General features: G+C 38.7%; 1 protein-coding gene across 2 annotated transcripts in view; it reads right to left on the reverse strand.

Annotated features, from left to right (window-relative positions):
- The window catches only part of LOC128861171 (protein daughter of sevenless), a 74,773-nt gene extending 62,392 nt beyond the window's left edge, over window positions 1–12,381 (reverse strand). The window contains exon 1 of one of the 2 annotated variants that reach the window (XM_054099097.1): window positions 12,142–12,381. In XM_054099097.1, coding sequence (XP_053955072.1) covers window positions 12,142–12,210 — 69 coding nt within the window. In that variant the 5' untranslated portion in view covers window positions 12,211–12,381. The remainder of the gene's footprint in view (window positions 1–12,141) is intronic. The other variant, XM_054099098.1, reaches the window with a different exon arrangement.
- Between the last annotated feature and the right edge of the window lie 6,962 nt (window positions 12,382–19,343).

Below are 19,343 nucleotides of genomic sequence, written 5' to 3' on the forward strand. Positions count from 1 at the left end.
GGTGGACTCTGTTTGGATGCGTGAATGGATCTGAGCCTGATATGCCACGCTTACAGCCGTTTGCGATGTTCAATTGGACCGAGCATTGAACAGGTTGTGGGAGTTAGAGCAAGCGCCGCAGAAAAGCATATCTTATGCATGAGGAGCATTACTACGAAGACCACTTTGAAACAACGCATCGAAGGGATCCTAACGGACTTAGAGGTTTTTCAACTCTTGTTATTTGTCATAATTTTCTGAGAAAATAAGTAGGCTTTGATTGAAAAGAAATATGTATATAAAGGGAATATTTTGGAAAATAAATGTGAGAAAAATTGTAATTTTGAAATCCAAGCAACGGATTTCATTATTGGATTGAATACAGGACACTCCCTGCAACACTTGTATAGTCGCTTATTGGACAAGAATTGGATACAGGATTCTCCCAGCAACAGTTTTATAGCCGCAACATTAAGGATACAGGACTCTTCCCACAACAGATTTGTGGATATTGGATACAGGATTCTCTCCGCAACATTTCATTACCACAACATTAGGGTCAATTCTGCATAGGTAGGAGTTTAACCTTCTACAATATTTAGAACGTAATTGTGCCACTGTTACGCGAGTCTCAAGGGGAAGCTGGAGCTCTTCATCTGCTGTAGGTGGTGGTTGGACTCTGATTACGGCATTCGGAAGTCGGGAGCTTAAGAAGGTGGTAATGGTCCCCCGAAGAATGTCGTTTATTGTATGTCTTAATAATTTCTGGTCCAGCAAATGTCTGTTAGTTCTGTCCTGGATCTCGTCGGCGTAATTCAATAGGTGGCTCCAGACGTGCCTAGGAGGCGACTCTGGCTCGAACAGGTGTATGCAAAGGTGAAACCTGCGGTAGCACCCCAACAGGAACTGCTTGTTGAGCAGTTTATTATGCTCCATTACAGGGAGCATCTGTGCCTTCTTTGTCTTTGTCCCAAGTGCTGCCGGCAAGCGATTTGAGGACCTTGTTGCGATTTTGGACTTTAGTGGCAATTGCGGTTGTATGTGCAGAGAAGGAGAGCAAACTGTGGAAGGTTAAACCCAAAATTTTGAGTGTGTCATCGACTTTTATCTTGAGTTGCACTTTGACCTCCTTGTCAAGGTGGTGAAGAGGGTCGCCGTGGATTTAGTGGGGGAAAGTTGTAGATTCCTCGCAGCGAAAAAGCGTGAAAGGTCGGTGAGGTAGTTGTTCACTTTGACGCACAGGTCATCAATGTCATTGCCCGACGCCCTTATCGTGCAGTCATCAGCGTACGAGACCAGGGAGAACCCTCTGGTGGTTGAGGGAGTTTGGATAGGTAGAAGTTGAACAGCAAAGGTGAAAGGACACCACACTGCGGAGCATCTTGCTTGATCTTCCTCTGTTTGGATGTTTGGTCTCGAAAAATCACTGACGAGTGACAACCGCTCTAATAGTTGGCGAAACACCTCTTCAGCCCTGGCTTGAGTGTCGACCGATAAATATCATGTAGCGTGGAATGGCTGACAATGTCGAAAGCCTTCTTCAAGTTCAGCGCTACTAGGGCAGTCCTCTCGCATGGGCGGTTTTGGTAAAGCCCGCGGTTTAATTGGGCGTTTATGACGGTGATGTGGGGTTGGGGTTAGGTGTTTCGTGAAGAGTGGGATTATAAGGGCTTTGAGTGTCTTCAATACTGGGAAAAGGAGAGTTATCGGCCGATAAGATTCCCCTTGGTTGGCGGGCTTTCCAGGTTTCAGTAGTGGAACCACACAAATAATAAAAACAGACCCATGTTTCAACAACCACATTAAAAACTTGTTTTACAAACTCAACAAAGCGTATCGCAAATTGAAGAGTTTCAGAACTTCGGAAACCTATAACACCTTTAAGGCTTGCAAACGAAATGTTAACAAATCAATTATATAATATATATGTAGGTATATATAATTGGCGCGTACACCCTTTTTGGGTGTTTGGTCGAGCTCCTCCTCCTATTTGTTGTTCCACAAATGGAGGGACCTACAGTTTCAAGCTGACTCCGAACGGCAGATATTTTTATGAGGAGCTTTTTCATGGCAGAAATACACTCGGAGGTTTGTCATTGCCTGCTGAGGGGCGAAATGACTTTAGAAACTGAAAAAATCCACATCTGTCTAATATCTGAGACGCACTTCACCAAGCAGTCATACATCAAATTCAAAAACTACAATACATATCATTCAATTCACCCAAACAACGCCACACGAGGAAGCGCTGCTATTATTATAAGAAGTAATATAAAACATTACGAAGAAGGCAGCATTTCTATACCTGAATTTCAAGCATAACCATAAGAGTGGAGGGTGTTAAGAATTTGTCAGTCACTGCAGTCTATAGTCCCCCAAAACATCAGATTAAATGCGACCAATACATAGAGCTAATTAATAGTCACGACAACCGATTCTTAATGGGCGGCGACTTCAATGGGAAACACACACACTGGGGCTCGAGATTAATCACTACAAAAGGTAGAGAATTGTGCAATGCTCTTCAACAGACTGGATGTATCACATTTTCTGCGGGAACTCCAACATACTGGCCAACGGATCCACAAAAAATACCCGACCTAAAAGATGTTTTCATTGGCAAAAAAAAATAGCAGCTAAATTTATCAGCATAGAAAGCGGTTTGGACATGAACTCGGATCATTCTCCAATTTTATTAACATTATACGAAAATGCGCTTATCAAGAAATTGCCATTCACGCTAACGAATAAATATACCGATTGGGAATATTTTAGGAATGTCTTAACCGCGGATAATCACAATGCAGAAATTACCAACACTTCCGATTTAGATAATAAAATATTAAAATTATCTAAGCTCATACAACAGGCAACCTGGAGTAGCACTTCGGAAAAAAAGGTTTGTTACATCAGGTCATAAATATACCAAAGATATTAAAGATATGGTTGCAGAAAAACGCAAGGCACGTAGACGATGGCAGCAAACAAGATCTCCACCCGACAAAAAACTACTAAATAAAATTACGAAAGGAGTTTTCAAGAAGAAAAAAGAAAGAAGAAGATTAAGATTTTTAAAATAGATCTCTGAGTACTCTGGAAATGCAAAAAAACTTTTCACAGCCAGTAACACAGTACCTATCAATTAAAAAAGAAGAAAGCTCTTGGGCCAAAATCAGTAAAGAAAAACTAATGTTTTTGCTTAGTACTTCGAAGGCATCTTGAAGCCATATGAAACATCGAGCGCAGCCGGAATGCAGCCACTTAACTATTAAACTGATGCCGAAACTCCCCTTGTTACGGATTCCGAATTGCTTGGTGAAATAAATGAGCTAAAATCAAAAAAGGGGCCTAGGTATGACCTTATTACTGCTGAAATTCTAAAACAAGTTCCTCAATGCACAATATCCAAGATTACTGAAATAATGAAGGCCACATTCAAACTGCACCACAACTCTATATATTGGAAAACTGCTGAAATATTTATGTTTAATAAACCAGGGAAGCCAACGCATGATGTCACATCTTATCGACCTATCTCGCTCCTACCAATCATATCAAAACTGATGGAAAAGCTTTTAGCCAAAAGTCTCAACATAATTATTCGCATCATTGAAAACGCCTTTGAGGGGAAAAAGGTGTGCTCTGCTGTCTTTCTAGACGTGTCTAAGGCGTTTGAGAAAGTTTGCCATGGTGGGCTCCTCAACAAAATAAATGCACTTCTACCAACACAGTATTTTAATATTTCAAAATCGTACCTATCTGATCGTTTCTTCCGAATACAATACAAAGACACATATTCCGAACTTAAGGAAATTAAAACTGGCGTCCCACAGGGCAGCGTGCGGGGGCCCATTCTCTATATTCTTTTCACATGTCATTTGCCTAATGGCACAAATTGCTCCACAGCAACTTTTGCTGACGACACAGCCATCTTGTCGGTAGGAGAAACCCATATTGACTCAATCAAAAACCTTCAAATTTATTTAAATAAAATCTCAGAGTGGATCATTAAATGGCGCATAAAACTAAATGAAACAAAATCGGTTCATTTAGACTTCACACAGAAGAAATTCCAATATCTGCCACTATACATAAACGGCCAAATAAACGCCAAATAATTAGATATGACACTAGATACCAAGCTTAGATGGAATGCTCAGGTTAAAAAGAAAAAATAACAGTTAGAAATCAGATATAGAAATATGTACTGGCTTATGGGCAACCAATCAGCCTTATCCCTATACAATAAAATTCTTTTATATAAGCAGGTGCTTAAACCAATTTCGACTTATGGGATCCAGCTATGGGGCTGCTCAATATAAAATCTATAGAAAGATTCAAAAATAAGGTTCTACGATGAGGTGTTAATGCACCTAGGGATGTCCGCAACACCGATACCGAACACGACCTTGGCATAAAAAAAAAATACGGTACACTAGACAGGGCTAGTTTACTGGGGCGCAGCCCTTGGTCGGGAAAAACCCGAGTCATTCCGGTAACGTAGAACAGCTTGAAGCCCTTCTACTCCCTCTCCTCACGGAACACCTGACTCCAGTCCCACACCAGCATGGATTCCGAAGAGTGCACAGCACCACCACGGCACTCACCGTCATAAACACCCAGGTAAACCGTGGACTAAACCAAAACCGCCCCTGCGAGAGGACTGCCCTAGTAGCGTTGTACCTACAAAAGGCTTTCGATACAGTCAGCCACGCCACGCTACTAGATGACATTTTACAGTCGACACTCCCGCCAGGGCTGAAGAGGTGGACCGCGAACTACCTGAGTGGTCGTCACTCGTCGGTGATATTTCGAGACCAAACTTCAAAACAGAGAAAAATAAAGCAAGGAGTACCGCAGGGTGGTGTCCTTTCACCCTTGCTTTTTAATTTTTATATTTCGAAACTCCCCCAGCCACCAGAGGCAGTCTCACTGGTCTCATACGCCGACGACTGCACGATAATGGCGTCGGGCAATGACATTGATGGCCTATGCTCCAAAGTAAACGACTCCCTCGCCCGCCGTTCTCGCTTCTTTACTGCGAGAAACTTAAAACTTTCTCCCACTAAATCCACGGCGACCCTTTTTACCACCTGGACAAAGGAGGTCAAGCTGCAACTTCAGGTGTACGTCGATGATACCCCAATACCGACGGTAAATAACCCCAGAATATTGGGAGTCACCTTTGACAGCTTGCTCTCCTTCTCAGCGCACACAACCGCTATTGCAACGAGAGCACAGAATCGCAACAAGGTCCTCAAGTCGCTCGGCGGCAGCACTTGGGGCAAAGACAAAGAAATGTTGCTGTCGACTTTCAAAGCAATAGGCCGACCGGTTCTTAACTATGCTGCGCCTGTCTGGTCGCCTGGAACCAGTGATACGCAGTGGACGAAGCTCCAGACCTGCCAAAATACTGCTGCCAGGAACGCGACAGGATGTCTCCTGATGTCCCCAATTCAACACCTGCATGACGAGGCTCATATGCTCCCTGTAAAGGAGCACAATAAAATGCTCGGCAAGCAGTTTCTGCTAGGGTGTCACCGTAGGCCCCACCCATGCAGACCCCTGCTTGTGCCTGAGCCACCTCCCAGGCACATCAGAAGACACTTCCTCAACTACATGGACGAGATCCAGGACAAAACTGACAGACCACTCCAGGATCAGACAGGCCATAAACGACATTTATTGGGAGACCCTTACCACCTTCTTAAGCTCCCGACCCCCGAATGCCGTTATCGGAGTCCAACCACCACCTATTGCAGACGAAGAGCTCCAGCTTCCCCGAGAGTCCCGCGTAATCTTGGCACAATTACGTTCTGGATACTGTAGCAGGTTAAACTCCTACTTATCCAGAATCGACCCCGACATACTAAACATATGTCCGGCATGTGAAGACACACCGCACGACACTAACCACCTTTTCACATGCCCCATCAAACCCACTCATCTAACACCTCGCTCCCTCTGAACCCAACCCGTCGAAACAGCTAGTTTCCTGGGCCTACCGTTAGATAAGCTAGACGAAGACGACCGGTACTAACACTACACTGACAGGGCGAAGATACTGCTACAACAACAACAACAACGCCCTTGGCATCGAATCAGTTGCCACTTCGATCAACATAAATGCTAAGTCTCATATGGAAAGACTACGCCACCATGTAAATAGCAAAGCCTCAGCCCTCATTGATCCCGGTAAATGGAAATAAAAGGCTGAAACGAAAAAAACCGCACCAACTCACGCAGTAGCCCACTTCTCTGCAAACCTTGGGCAGAGCATTATTTAATTTAGTTGTATTGCACAAAATTAAATCCAAATTGTTCATTAGTTTATAATTTATTAACTAGTTACAATGTAAATGATAATAAATAAAAAATGAAAAAATGGCAACGCTTTGGTGAACACATTGCAGTCGGGGTTTAGATGTAGTAGGAGCTGCATCACAGCTCTTCTAAAAGTGTCGGATGATATAATGTTCAACATTAACGAAAAGCATGTGACTTCTCTTACTCTACTTGGCCATTCCAAAGCATTTGACTCCATAGACCATAAACTTTTAACCTTGAAGCTTAAAAACTTATTCGCTTTTCAACGTCGGCTTTAACTCTTATGAAAACATATCTTAGTGACCGAATACTAGCAGTATGTGGTGATAATACCATATCCAACTTCCTACCTGTAACCAGAGGAGTACCTCAAGGCTCTATCATTCGCCCTCTTTTATTTGTCTTGTAAATTAATGGTTTGCTTAGTGTGATTAAATATAGTGATATGTTAGTTGTTCCAAGTGGGCTTCTGACAACGGATTAATTCTTAATCCTGATAAGTCACAATGTACAAAGACAAACTAAATAACGCTGTGATTAAATATGTGGGCATTATTAAAAATTTAGGGGTTACATTTAATAGAATATTGACATGGAGCAACCACATCTTTATTGCCATAGGCAAAGTTTATGGTATGCTCCGAAATTTATAGACCACTCAACATTTTACGCCAGTAAATATTCGGCTGCTACTAGCTAAAACGTATTTGTTACCAACGTTACTGTATGGTTGAGTTATATAGTATACTCCTTGTGATATACATACAACATTGCAAGATACGTTAACGTTATGACCACTTTTTTGTTTTCGCGAAAAAAAATTGCTTCCGTTCTTTTGACGATTTGCTTAGGTTTAAATATTCAGATTTACTCCAGAAGATCATAAACACTCAGGAACAAAAAATACGTCAAAGATCGACTTATGTTTTCAAAGTCTTGCCGTTCGTTAAACTTAGTCACGATGAAATACAGTTGTTTGGTGACTGAACGTCAATACTTTGTGTTCTCTGTCCGTATTTGGAATACCTTAACTCATAAAATAAAACGTATAAAAGAAAGCTCGTGCTTCAAACATAAATTGCTTCGCTACCTTACCGAAAATTGTTAAATGTACTCAAATTATTTCTCATTAAATTTGTAAAAATAATCCATGGTTGTAAGCTTGACTTTAATAATAAATAAAAATAAACTAACTGGTGCTACTTCCCATAAAGCCCGTGAAACAATGGATTTACTGCGTCGTCGTTTCGGTGAGCAATTTATCCCTTGTCTCGGACCAGTGCATTCGCGTTCAAGATCATGTGATATCACATCTTTGAACTTTTATTTGTGTGGGTATTAAAAGTCTAAATGCTTTGTGGATAAACCAGCTACGATTGAGGCATTGGAAGCCAAAATTATCAAAGTTATTTACGAGGTACCGAACGCTGTCCTTCAGCGAGTCATTCAAAATTGGTGTTTACGGATAGCCGAATTACGGCGCAGTTACGGTCAACATTTGAAAGGGATTATCCTTAAAAAATAAATGTCATGAATGGTTCTACACAAAAATTATACTAAAGAAGCCAATCAATTGAAGCCAATCAATTTGAAATTTGTTTTATTCCTATTTCAAAGCAGATACCTCTAAACTAATCACCCTTTCACCCAATCCATTAACTCAGAATGTTACAATCCAACATACTTTACCACTAAGTATTAACATGTACATATATATACAATACATAAATATGTGCACATCCATAAATATACAAATATAACATATAGTCCGGGAGCCGTTTTTATACCGTTAAATTCTTGACTATACTATGTTCATGAATAACGAAAGTGAACGTCAGCTGGCGCGCTCGCGGTGGGTATGATTGTAGGAGGGTACGAAACGTGTCGAAAAAAAATTTCTACCAACTCATTTTATACCGACTGAAAATTTTTTCATGTATTGTTGACATTTAGTAGAATAAAAAAAAAATAGTTAGCTGTGCGGTAGAGGGGGGAAAATACGTCAGCTGAACAGGCGAACTTGTAAAATAAATTAAAAAGTAAAACTACTTTATGCCGATTGAAATTTTTTTACATAATTTTGGACACATATGAAAATATAAGGCAAAACTTTCCATTACTACCACGATATATTTGAATGGGTGGCGGAGGGGGAGGATGCGTGGCACCGCCCACTAGAAAGAGCAAGGTCACACCATTATAACTGTGAAAGTCCCAATTTCCTAGGGTCTCTATAGAACCCCCAGGAGAAGTTTAAAAATTAGGTTTCTTCCGACCGCATTTGCAGTTTGCTCTGAAATACAGTTGAAGAGAAGTGTATACAGCAGTCGTCAACCCAGCAAGCATTTAACTTAGGTTTTATATTGTAATTCATAGCACTTATGAAAATGTTGTTTTATCGTAATAGTTATGAGTGCCGCTGTCGAAAATTTAGGCTAAAAATTGTCCGATTTTGCACTATTTCACTATAAACATTTTTTTTTGTAACATGTAGGGTTTGACTGAAAAGTAATGAGCCTTATTTTTTTTTAAGCAGTTTTATTAAACCTTTTGGCTTATATAACTAATATTCTTCAAAATAGGACCCTTGAGCGTCAACACACCGCTTGTAGCGGTCTTTCCACTGCAGGAAACATTTGTTTAACTCATCCGCCGGAATCGCGTTCAATTCGGCTGTCACGCCACTCCAAAATTCTAACACACTTTTAAAACAGCTTTCACGCGCGCAGCGATGTTGACTGCACCGCTGTTGTTTCTAGTGGACGGTCCAACGATCATTTTCTCCCACCAGCCGATTCGGTTGCTCGCTTGACAGACGCTCCGCGCGGGAAGGCTCATTACTTTTCAATCAATGAATGTATATTTTAAATCAAAAAAGCGCCGCAGTCGAATATTTGGACTAAAGATCGCGCGATTTTTATTCCAAATTTTCAGTGTTTGTAAAAATATTTGGTTTTGTAACATGTATGTATATTTTAAAGCAAAAAAGCGCCGCAGGCGAAAATTTGGACCAAAAATGGCGCGATTTTTATTTCAAAGTTTCAGTATTTATAAAAATATTTTTTTTTTGTAATATGTATGTATATTTGAAATCAAAAAAGCGCCGCAGGCGAAAATTTGGACCACAAATCGCGCGATTTTTATTTCAAATTTTCAGTATTTGTAAAAAATTTTTTTTTGTGATATGTATGTATATTCGAAATAAAAAAAGCGCCCCTATAAATAATAAAAATAATAATAAAAGAATTGTGCCCTTTTGGTTGACTGGGTATTTTTATTTCGCTCTGTCCTTCTCTCTCTCATCGTTCGTTTGACAGTTCGCTCCTCACATTTATTCTGCACGGCATTACAAAGGTTTAGGAGAACATTTGTAATAATAGAATTTTAAAAGAATTTGGAGTATTATTTAGTAGAAATAGCTTTAATTTGAATCTTCATTTAATAAAGAATGTTTATAAGTGAATACTCGTATTGTTACTTTTCTGTGTTTGCATTTAAGTGAAATAAGCGTCTGTAATAGGGCATTTTTTCAAGCTTATGAAAAATTAAGCATTTTTAACGTTAAATATTGCTATTAATTATCAATTGCAATTTATGAAAAGCGGCCGCCGTAGCCGAGTGGGTTGGTGCGTGATCACCATTCGGAATTCACAGAGAGATCGTTGGTTCGAATCTCGGTGAAAGCAAAATTAATAAAAACATTTTTCTAATAGCGGTCGCCCCTCGGCGGGCAATGGCAAACCTCCGAGTGTATTTCTGCCATGAAAAAAAGCTCCTCATAAAAATATCTGCCGTTCGGAGTCGGCTTGAAACTGTAGGTCCCTCCATTTGTGGAACAACATCAACACGCACACCACAAATAGGAGGAGGAGCTCGGCCAAACACCTAACAGAAGTGTACGCGCCAATTATTTATTTTTTTTTTATTTTTTTTTTTACTATAAATCAAAAGGCTGATACGAGTATAGTGACTACATTTGTGTGTTATAATTTTTAAATTCGGTCCACGTACTTAGACATCATAAGGAAATATATCGTGGTAGCAATGGAAAGCTCAGCCTAATAAAGAATGTTTATAAGTGAATACTCGCATTGTTACTTTTCTGTGTTTGTTTTTAAGTGAAATAAGCGTCTGTAAAAGGGCATTTTTTCAAGCTTATGAAAAATAGATGCATTTTTAACGTTAAATATTGCTATTAATTCTTAATTTTAATTTATAAAAAGTAATATAAATCAAAAGGCTGATACAGTGACTACATTTGCGTGTTATAATTTTTAAATTCGGTCCACGCACTTAGACATTATAAGCAAATATATCGTGGTAGAAAAGGAAAGCACAGCCCTTTATTACATTAAGATTCGATTTAAAGCTAGTTTTACTAAATAATAGTCCAAATTCTATTAAAATTCTATTATTACAAATGTTCTTCTAACAGTTTGTAATACCGTGCAGAATAAATTTGAGGAGCGAACTGTCAAACGAACGATGAGAGAGAGAAGAACAGAGCGAAATGAAAATACCCAGGCAACCAAAAGGGCACAATTCTTTTATTATTTTTTTTATTATTTATAGGGGCGCTTTTTTGATTTCAAATATACATATATATTACAGAAACAAATATTTTTACAAATACTGAAAATTTGGAATAAAAATCGCGCGATTTTTAGTCCAAATTTTCGCCTGCGGCGCTTTTTTGATTTCAAATATACATATATATTACAAAAACAAATATTTTTACAAAAAAAAAATTTTTATTAATAGTGAAATAATGCAAAATCGCACAATTTTTGACCTAAATTTTCGCCATCGGCACTCATAACTTTTACGATAAAACAACGTTTTCATAAGTGCTATGAAATATAAAGCCTAAGTTAAATGCTTGCTGGGTTGACGACTGCTGTATACACTTCTCTTCAACTGTATTTCAGTACAAACTGCAAATGCGGTCGGAAAAAACCTAATTTTTAAACATCTCCTGGGGGTTCTATAGGGACACTACGAGGTTGGGACTTTCAGTTATAATGGTGTAACCTTGCTCTTTCGAATGGGCGTGGTGGGTGATGCCACGCCCCCTCCCTCTCCGCCCCCCATTCAAATATATCGTGGTAGTAAAGGAAACTTTTGCCGCGGAATTTTCAATGCTTCGACTAACGGTCTTCCGCTATAAACGCAGTTGACCATCATTATTATATTTTCATATGTGTCCAAAATTATGTAAAAAAAAATTCAATCGGTATAAAGTAGTTTTACTTTTTAATTATTTTACAAGTTGGCCTGCTCAGCCGGCGTATTTTCCCCCCTCTCCAGCGCAACTGCCTATTTTTTTTTATTCTACTAAATGTCATCAAATGTCTCGCAGCCCTTCTACTCGTAGAAATAATCAAATAGGAGAATTGTTGGTCAATTTTACAAAATTTGAAATCAAAGTTTTATATATAGGGTTTAGTCTATGTATATGTAACTATAAAATAACTATAATTTTCCTGAGGGTGGGGTTTTCATTTTTAGAACTTCGAAGACTTCCTCCAGCCCCCTCACGGACCTTCACTCGGATTTTTTCCTCTTAAAAATATTGGTGTTAACTGCCCTTTTCTGGAATGAAAACTATTAAAGATATTTTAAAATAAGTTAATCCTATCTTCCTAAAAATCCCTACGTAATTTTATAGAAAAATTAGTACACATTACTTTGAAAATAGATTTTATAAGTATTTAGTAGAATAATTGCGACAATAACTTAAACAATATTAGTAGCGAAGTAGAATAGAATTCATTAAATAACGTACTAAGCCCAGCCCGAAGTACAATATATGTTTACTTTTTTAATTTCACATACCGATCTCCAGATTCGTTTCGAAGGTGGTGACTTTATCAACCATCCTTCATAATGCACTTCCTTGCTCATAATGTTGATAAATTATTAGTTAGGTGCGATCATCACAACCTTTGCGAACTCTTTAAACAAATAGACTTTCGTATGCAGCAGACCAATTTTAACTCATAGATTTATATCTATGTATATAGAAATGTGCTTATGAAAGTAAATATAAGCCATACTCGATACTTCAGTATGGAAATAACTACTTTCGGAATCGATAAATTCTAATGAAAATTTAACTAATTCCGATAAAATTATTTAATAATACGTTCACATATAAGTATATAATCTACTTTTTCGCGCTTTACTCCGTGATGAAAAAGCGCGATTTCCCATTCCAAATTTCTCTCCCAAATATTCTGTTTTCCGTGTTATCGATAATTATTATTACGAATGCTAGGAGACATATCAAAATAACAACTAAATGAAATGGATGCCGGCTAAGAAAACGAGTCTGTTAACATAATCCTAATCCAATTTTTGTTAAATATTATTAATTATGGATTCAGTTTACATAAAACGGCGTGTGCCCATAAACGTTTTGTCCCCTTTTTACTTATTATAAAATGTAATATAGAATTTCCCATGCGCATTGCTGCCGTAATTTTTTGCAACCTCAGTAAAAGTCGCATACGGATTTCTTCCTACTGTTTATTGCGCAATTAAATTAACTATTCCTTTTCCTTCCATTTTCTTCATGTCATTAATAATAATTAAAGAAACCAAAACACCGAAGTATTGCACCAAAATAATTTTTATGAAAAACCTCTCAAAGCACTATTGACAGCTGATTGTAGATTTGGCAGTTAATCTTCCATATGTGAACGGGTAGATTACTTTGATGGATTTATAGACAATTAATGCATATGTAAACGTATTTTAAGGCTAAACATCAAATAAAAAACTGAATGAAATGGATGCCGCCAAAGAAAACAGATCTGTAAACATATATCTTATTAAACTTTATTAATTCTAGATTAAATTTACAGAAAAAACGTGTGTTCATAATCGCTTTGTCCTGTTTTTTTCTTATTATAAAATGTAATACAGAATATCCCATGCGCATTGCTGCCAAAATTTTTTGGAACCTCAGTAAATGTCGTTTATAATACGTTCACATACGCATTAATCACATACCAATCCACCAAATTAATCTACCCGTCCACATATGGCAGATTACCTGCAAAATTGACAATCTGCTGTCAATAATGCTTTGAGAGGTTCTTCTTCATAGAAATTATTTTGGTATACTATTTCGGTGGCTTTGGTTTCTTTAATTATTATTAACGATATGAAGAAAATATCTAGGAATAGATAATTTAATTGCACAATTAATTGGCTGCTACTAATAAACATGGCTGCCATGAAAAAGCTCCTCACAAAAATATCTGCCTTTCGGAGTCGGCTTGAAACTGTAGGTCCCTCCATTTGTGGAACAACATCAAGACGCACACCACAAATAGGAGGAGGAACTCGGCCAAACACCCAAAAAGGGTGTACGCGCCAATTATATATATATACTAGCAAACCCGGCCCGCTTCGCTTTGGACACTAAAATAGAAATGATATGGTTTAGAACAGAAAAGATATGGTTTTGACCATGATACTGGTTCTTCTAAATTCATCCCGCATATTTCTAAAGTTTGCCCTTGTGATTTATTGATAGTTATTGCAAATGTTAAACGAATGGGCAGTTGCAAGCGCTTCAATTCAAATGGCAATTCAGGTGGAATCATTGGAATTCTTGGTATTAGAACGTCTTCATTCTTGAATTTGCCAATTAAAATAATTGCTTGGATAACATTATTCATCAATCGTTTGACTACTTCATTTTCTTCTTGACGATTTTCTGATGTCGCGTTATTCCGGGCATTTCTCATGCGCCTGTTATTATTTGTCGAATGACCAACATGATTACGTGGTTGTCTTGGCATTTGTACTGTAATAAACATGATGGTAATTATGGTATTCTGAGATTTTAAAACATGTTTTTTTTTTTCAATTTTGTGGATTATATTTTCGATGCATATGTGTTTAAAAGCCCAAGTCCGTATGATCAGGATTATTTTATTTTGTTGTGATTTTCTTAAATCATCTCTTTTCTTCTGAAAATTGTTGACAATTTGCATGATAAGACTATTAATTTTTTCATCAAAGTTACGCATTTTTCGTGCTCTTCTTTTGCATCCTTTAACAATTTCTGTTGTTTCTTCATTTTTTTTTACAATTTTTTTTACTCATGGTGTATCGTAGCTTATCGCATATGAACCGAAAAAATAAATCCACAAAACATAATTTCATTTGAACATTCGGATTTCACATTAAATTCTCAAATTTCGTAAGAAGCTATTCACTGTTCCAAAATCCACTCCAAAAAAATTCACAAAAAATGTTTACACTTTGCACTTACGTCTTCTCCTTATGGCGTCCAAATCAGAAAGAAATATTGACACATTGTAATTCACACTGTCAATTTGACAGTTCAGTTCCGTCCCAAGCGTTAAAAAAGTAAACGACATTATGGCTGGTTCAAAAGAACGCTGTACGCGTTGCCGGTGTTCCGAATTACAACCAAACTTTACGAAACCCATTTTCAATACTTACTTAACAATGTGTGTAAGTTTGGTTTAATTCGGTGCAAAGACACGGCGGGTCCACGTTTTGGCATATATTTCGAGACCCTAGTCATCAATAGGTATGAAAACTACCCCGTATTAAAGCACTTATCAACAGCTTTCATTTGCTACCCATATTCTACAAACACATCCTAGGGTTACCCGGGTCCACATTTGGGCCTATTTCTCGAGACCCTGGTATCCGATTCTTAAAATTTCAAAACATAAACCTTCTCCACATGCGTCTCTTCAAAGTGGCAAGGTTTGGTTAAAATGGGTTAGGCCATTCTCTGTAAAGTTCATCACAACGCGAAAAACGGCTGAATTTTTATATACCTATACCTATAGATATAATAAACAGTCGTGCGAAATCCGTATGCGACGTTTACTGAGGTTGCCAAAAATTTTGGCAGCAATGCGCAAGGATATTCTATATTACTTTTTATAATAAGTAATAAGAGCATCCATTTCATTTAGTTTTTATTATTATTATTATTTATTAGAATAATAAAAAATATTACACTAACTTAGAAAAAAAAAGAAAAAAAAGCACACTAGCTGCTTGGATCTTTGGTGTTTTTATTTTGATGTTTCTCCTTATATTCGTAATAATAATTATCTATAACACAGAAAACAGACGGCTGTATATCAAAAAGTATCGTTATTATTTAGGATTATTTAATAATCTCAGATTTTGGGAGAGAAGTTTTGTATGGGAAATCGCGCCTTTTTTATTACGGATTTTGAGTTAAGCGCGGAAAAGTAGATCATATACTTTTACGTGAACGTATTATTACTCTACCGTCGGGCTCCGATAGTCTTAAATACATTCTCTGCATTTCTTTCGCCAAAATGTCTACGGGGACTAGACCGGATATAACGAAGGAAGCATCGTCCGAAATTGTATGGAAGTACTATAATCCGCAAAGCGTTTAGTCGATAAACGGCTATCAGGTTTTTGTGTAGTTTTTTCTGTTCAGTGCATCAGCCAGATCGGTGCGCCATATAAAATAACCGATCTGACTACCCTGCTATATAGCATTTTTTGCTGTGCCTTGGTCCGGCATTGTTTGGCGTTATTGGCGATAGACAGGACTGCATACTCGATGCCTTCTTCACAGCATAATCCAGGTGTGTTGTGAAGTTTAAACGGCTGTCAACCTTCATTCCTAGGTATTTAAAAGCGTATTTTGAACTAATAGTTACAGCCCCAACATTAACATTTATAGTTTATACTATCTTTCTGCTGCTTATTAAGATTCCATCGGTCTTACGCTCAACTAATTCCAGCTTCATAGACCTTAGCTAAGTCTGGACCCTGCTCGCTGACTCGCCGGCGATTCACCAATTTCATGGATATGTTTTGCTACCATTACCATCGCGATGTCATCCGCGAATCCAATGGCTTTAGTTCTAGAGGGCATATTCGATCGTAGAACCCCTTCGTACATTAGGTTCCAATTATCATAATAATATAACTAAGTGGGGGGAGTCACCTGCTTCGTGTTGTGTGCAGGATGCCAAAATGTTTTCAGATCTTTGAACAAAGAGAGTAGTAACAATTTTGCGCAGCCGTACTGGGCAAGTAATTTGAGGTGAGTGTACGCTTTTGGCTTCGTATATTACCACCCGGTACACGGTGCCCCAGAGGTTGATATCAGCTTCATCTTGCGTCTAGCGCGGAGGCGTGAATATCTTAAAGATTTGATATTTTCGTTCCACCAGTAACATTGATATATATGTTGGCACATTACTCACCTGGGCATGGAGGCATCACAAGCTTCTCTTAGTCTTTCTACTTGGAGTTTCGTCCTATTTTCGAGAGAGCCAGCAGGGGTTGAAGATGCTCAATCATATATTTTAGGGCTTCGCTATCAAGCTTCCTGTCGTTCCACTTCGGACTTGTCAGCTTGGGTGCAATTTTAAGCCTCTTTTCTGTATTGATGGTCACTGTGCGTGTAACCCTGACTCACCCTGCATTTGACCTTTTGAGCAAGAGGAATAATTTGCCAGGTAATATTTATGACCCCATTCCCATCTTATGGTAGGTGAAACTTGACCCGCTATTTAGAAGACGCATGTAGAGTGGGGCTAATGCTTCAAGAAGAATCTCTCCCTGCCATTATTAAAGGCGATTTCCCACTAGCACGTTCAGCTTAAGACTTTATCACTGTATTACTTTTCGTTATTCGTTTAAAAGTTCAATTTCCAACTGAATACCCTATGTGCATGCACCCCTTCTTATATAGATGTACAATACTTAATAACTATCGTAATTTCTAGATCTGACAGCTCATATTTCTGGCGAGTTTTGTTGTAGTTACAGCTTTCTAGGCACCTGTCGTCTTCATCTAACTCATCTAGTGGTAGACCCAGAAAGCGTACACTGGGTCTCCATCTTCTGTTGCCATAGAAGCTAATTCGAACGAATGAGTTTGGCATGTGGCGCATTTTTTTTTTCTGCATCAGCGGTGGGACTATCGTCCTTGACTAACTCAGTGGTGCTGCTGCTCTCTGCACCATAATCATTCTCTGGCTCATAAGCTGTTTCAGTATCCTCTACACAAATGCTGCCTGTACATTTTTTCTCGATTGTGTTTGGTGTAAAAAATTGCTGTTACAGCTGCGATCGCCGTTAGTTTCAACGACGGCTTCCGAATACTTTGATTTTGCTCCATCATCCTTTTGTAAAGTAAAAGATTTTTCGCTTTCAAGTTTGTCGAGTTTTCGGATTTAATTCAGATTTGGCGGCTTCAAACTAATTTGTGTCCGTTTTCAACTCAGTTGTTATTTCGCTGCTGTCTTTAGATTTTTTTGATTTCATCTCGTCGGTTGTGCCTTCCACTTTGTTAGCTTTCGCGACGTCTGCTTTCCGCTTCCACGATATGGTCCTCATACACTCCAACATCCGCATCGCCATCTTAATTGTCAGTAATAATGCCTTTTCCAACATTGCCTTAATAATGTCTGTTTGACCTTCAGCAGTGACCGCAGTTAATTTACCAGATAGACTTCGTCCTCATCAGTCTCCCCTTTACGATGATCACAATGGTTTCTCTCCAGTTGCCAATTTATCTACCGACAGCAATTACATTTGTGATGACATTTTCGATGCCATTTGCGACGACATTATATATATTTCCGAATTATGATAATACTCTATGTCTACAACTAGTGATGGTCCTGGAGGGCCTACTGTGGTGGACGGCGCCTCAGCTTCTAGCTGGAAGACATATTCGTTTACATCGACGCCCTCTGTCTCCATTGCCTCCCGCAGCCGTGGTTATAACTCTTCCTTTTTTCCAGTAGTTAACAAGCCACGCTGTTCCTTCTTCGGACTTTATTCGGCAATCCCACTTCTGACACCAATTGGTACGAAATTCTTCACGCTAAAATTCAAATAAATCTTTTACAATAATTTTTTGAGTTCTACCACTGCTTTGTCGAATAAAACACATAAATTAATCGCAACACACTTGCTTTACCTTATTTCCAATACTTTACTTCTAAAGGTACATGTTCAGTTTAAGACTGCATTACCTTAATACTTTCGCTTACTCGCTTACAAGTTCAATTTCCTACTGAATACCCCATTCGCATGCACCTCTGCTTATACACATGTGCTTAGTAACTATAGAAACTATCAATAGGAACAACGCCCAAAAGGTCTATGCCCGAAAGTTCTACCAGAAAGTTCGGCGGCTTACAGAAAGTTTCAAGCCCGGGGCGTTTTTGTGTAAGAACAAAAAGTGGTGATTGACATCAAGAGCATACTTTAAATATGGGGGAACACTTTTCGAAGTTGGTAAACTGTGACGGCTGCGTTTGTCATAGAGAATGTGAACACCTCGATAACCCAATCGTTGATGACGGAACTGTCGTTCCGCTACCCGCTCATGACGATGTGGGAATAGTGATAACGCGGCTAAAGAACAAAAAAACTGCGGGACATAACAGACTACCGGCTGAGCTATTCAAACATGGCGGCGAGGAGTCGAATGAAAGCAGGTCTGCCGATTGGAATTTAAGTGTGTTCTGCCCAATCCATAAAAGGGTGATACTGCAATCTGAGTCAATAACCGCGGAGTTAGTCTCCTCGCGTATAAGGTTCTAACGAGTGTATTGTGTGAAAAACTGAAGCCCACCATCAACCACCTGATTGGACATTATCAGTGTGGCTTTACCCCTGGAAAGTGCAAGACCAAGTGTTGGAAAAGTGCCATGAAAGGAGAATCGACACACATCATCTTTTCGTCGACTTCAAAGCTGCATTCGACAGTACGAAAAGGAGTTATCTGTATGCCGTGATGACTGAGTTTGCTATCCCCGCATGTGACCTCGCCGTCATGTGACTTCTTTAACCTGATCTTAGAGAGGATCGTGCGAGCCACAGGACCTAATCGCTCAGGCACAATTTTTTATTCACATCATAAGCCATAACAACCTCGCTGTTGTTCTGCTTTTCTAAAGTGGATAAAGAGGCAAAGCGAATGGGTCTAGCGGTGAACGCGGACAAAGCGAAGCACCTCCTGTCATCAAACAAAT

This window comes from Anastrepha ludens, chromosome 4 (genome assembly GCF_028408465.1).
Source record: "Anastrepha ludens isolate Willacy chromosome 4, idAnaLude1.1, whole genome shotgun sequence".
In the NCBI taxonomy this organism is placed as follows: Eukaryota; Metazoa; Arthropoda; class Insecta; order Diptera; family Tephritidae; genus Anastrepha; species Anastrepha ludens.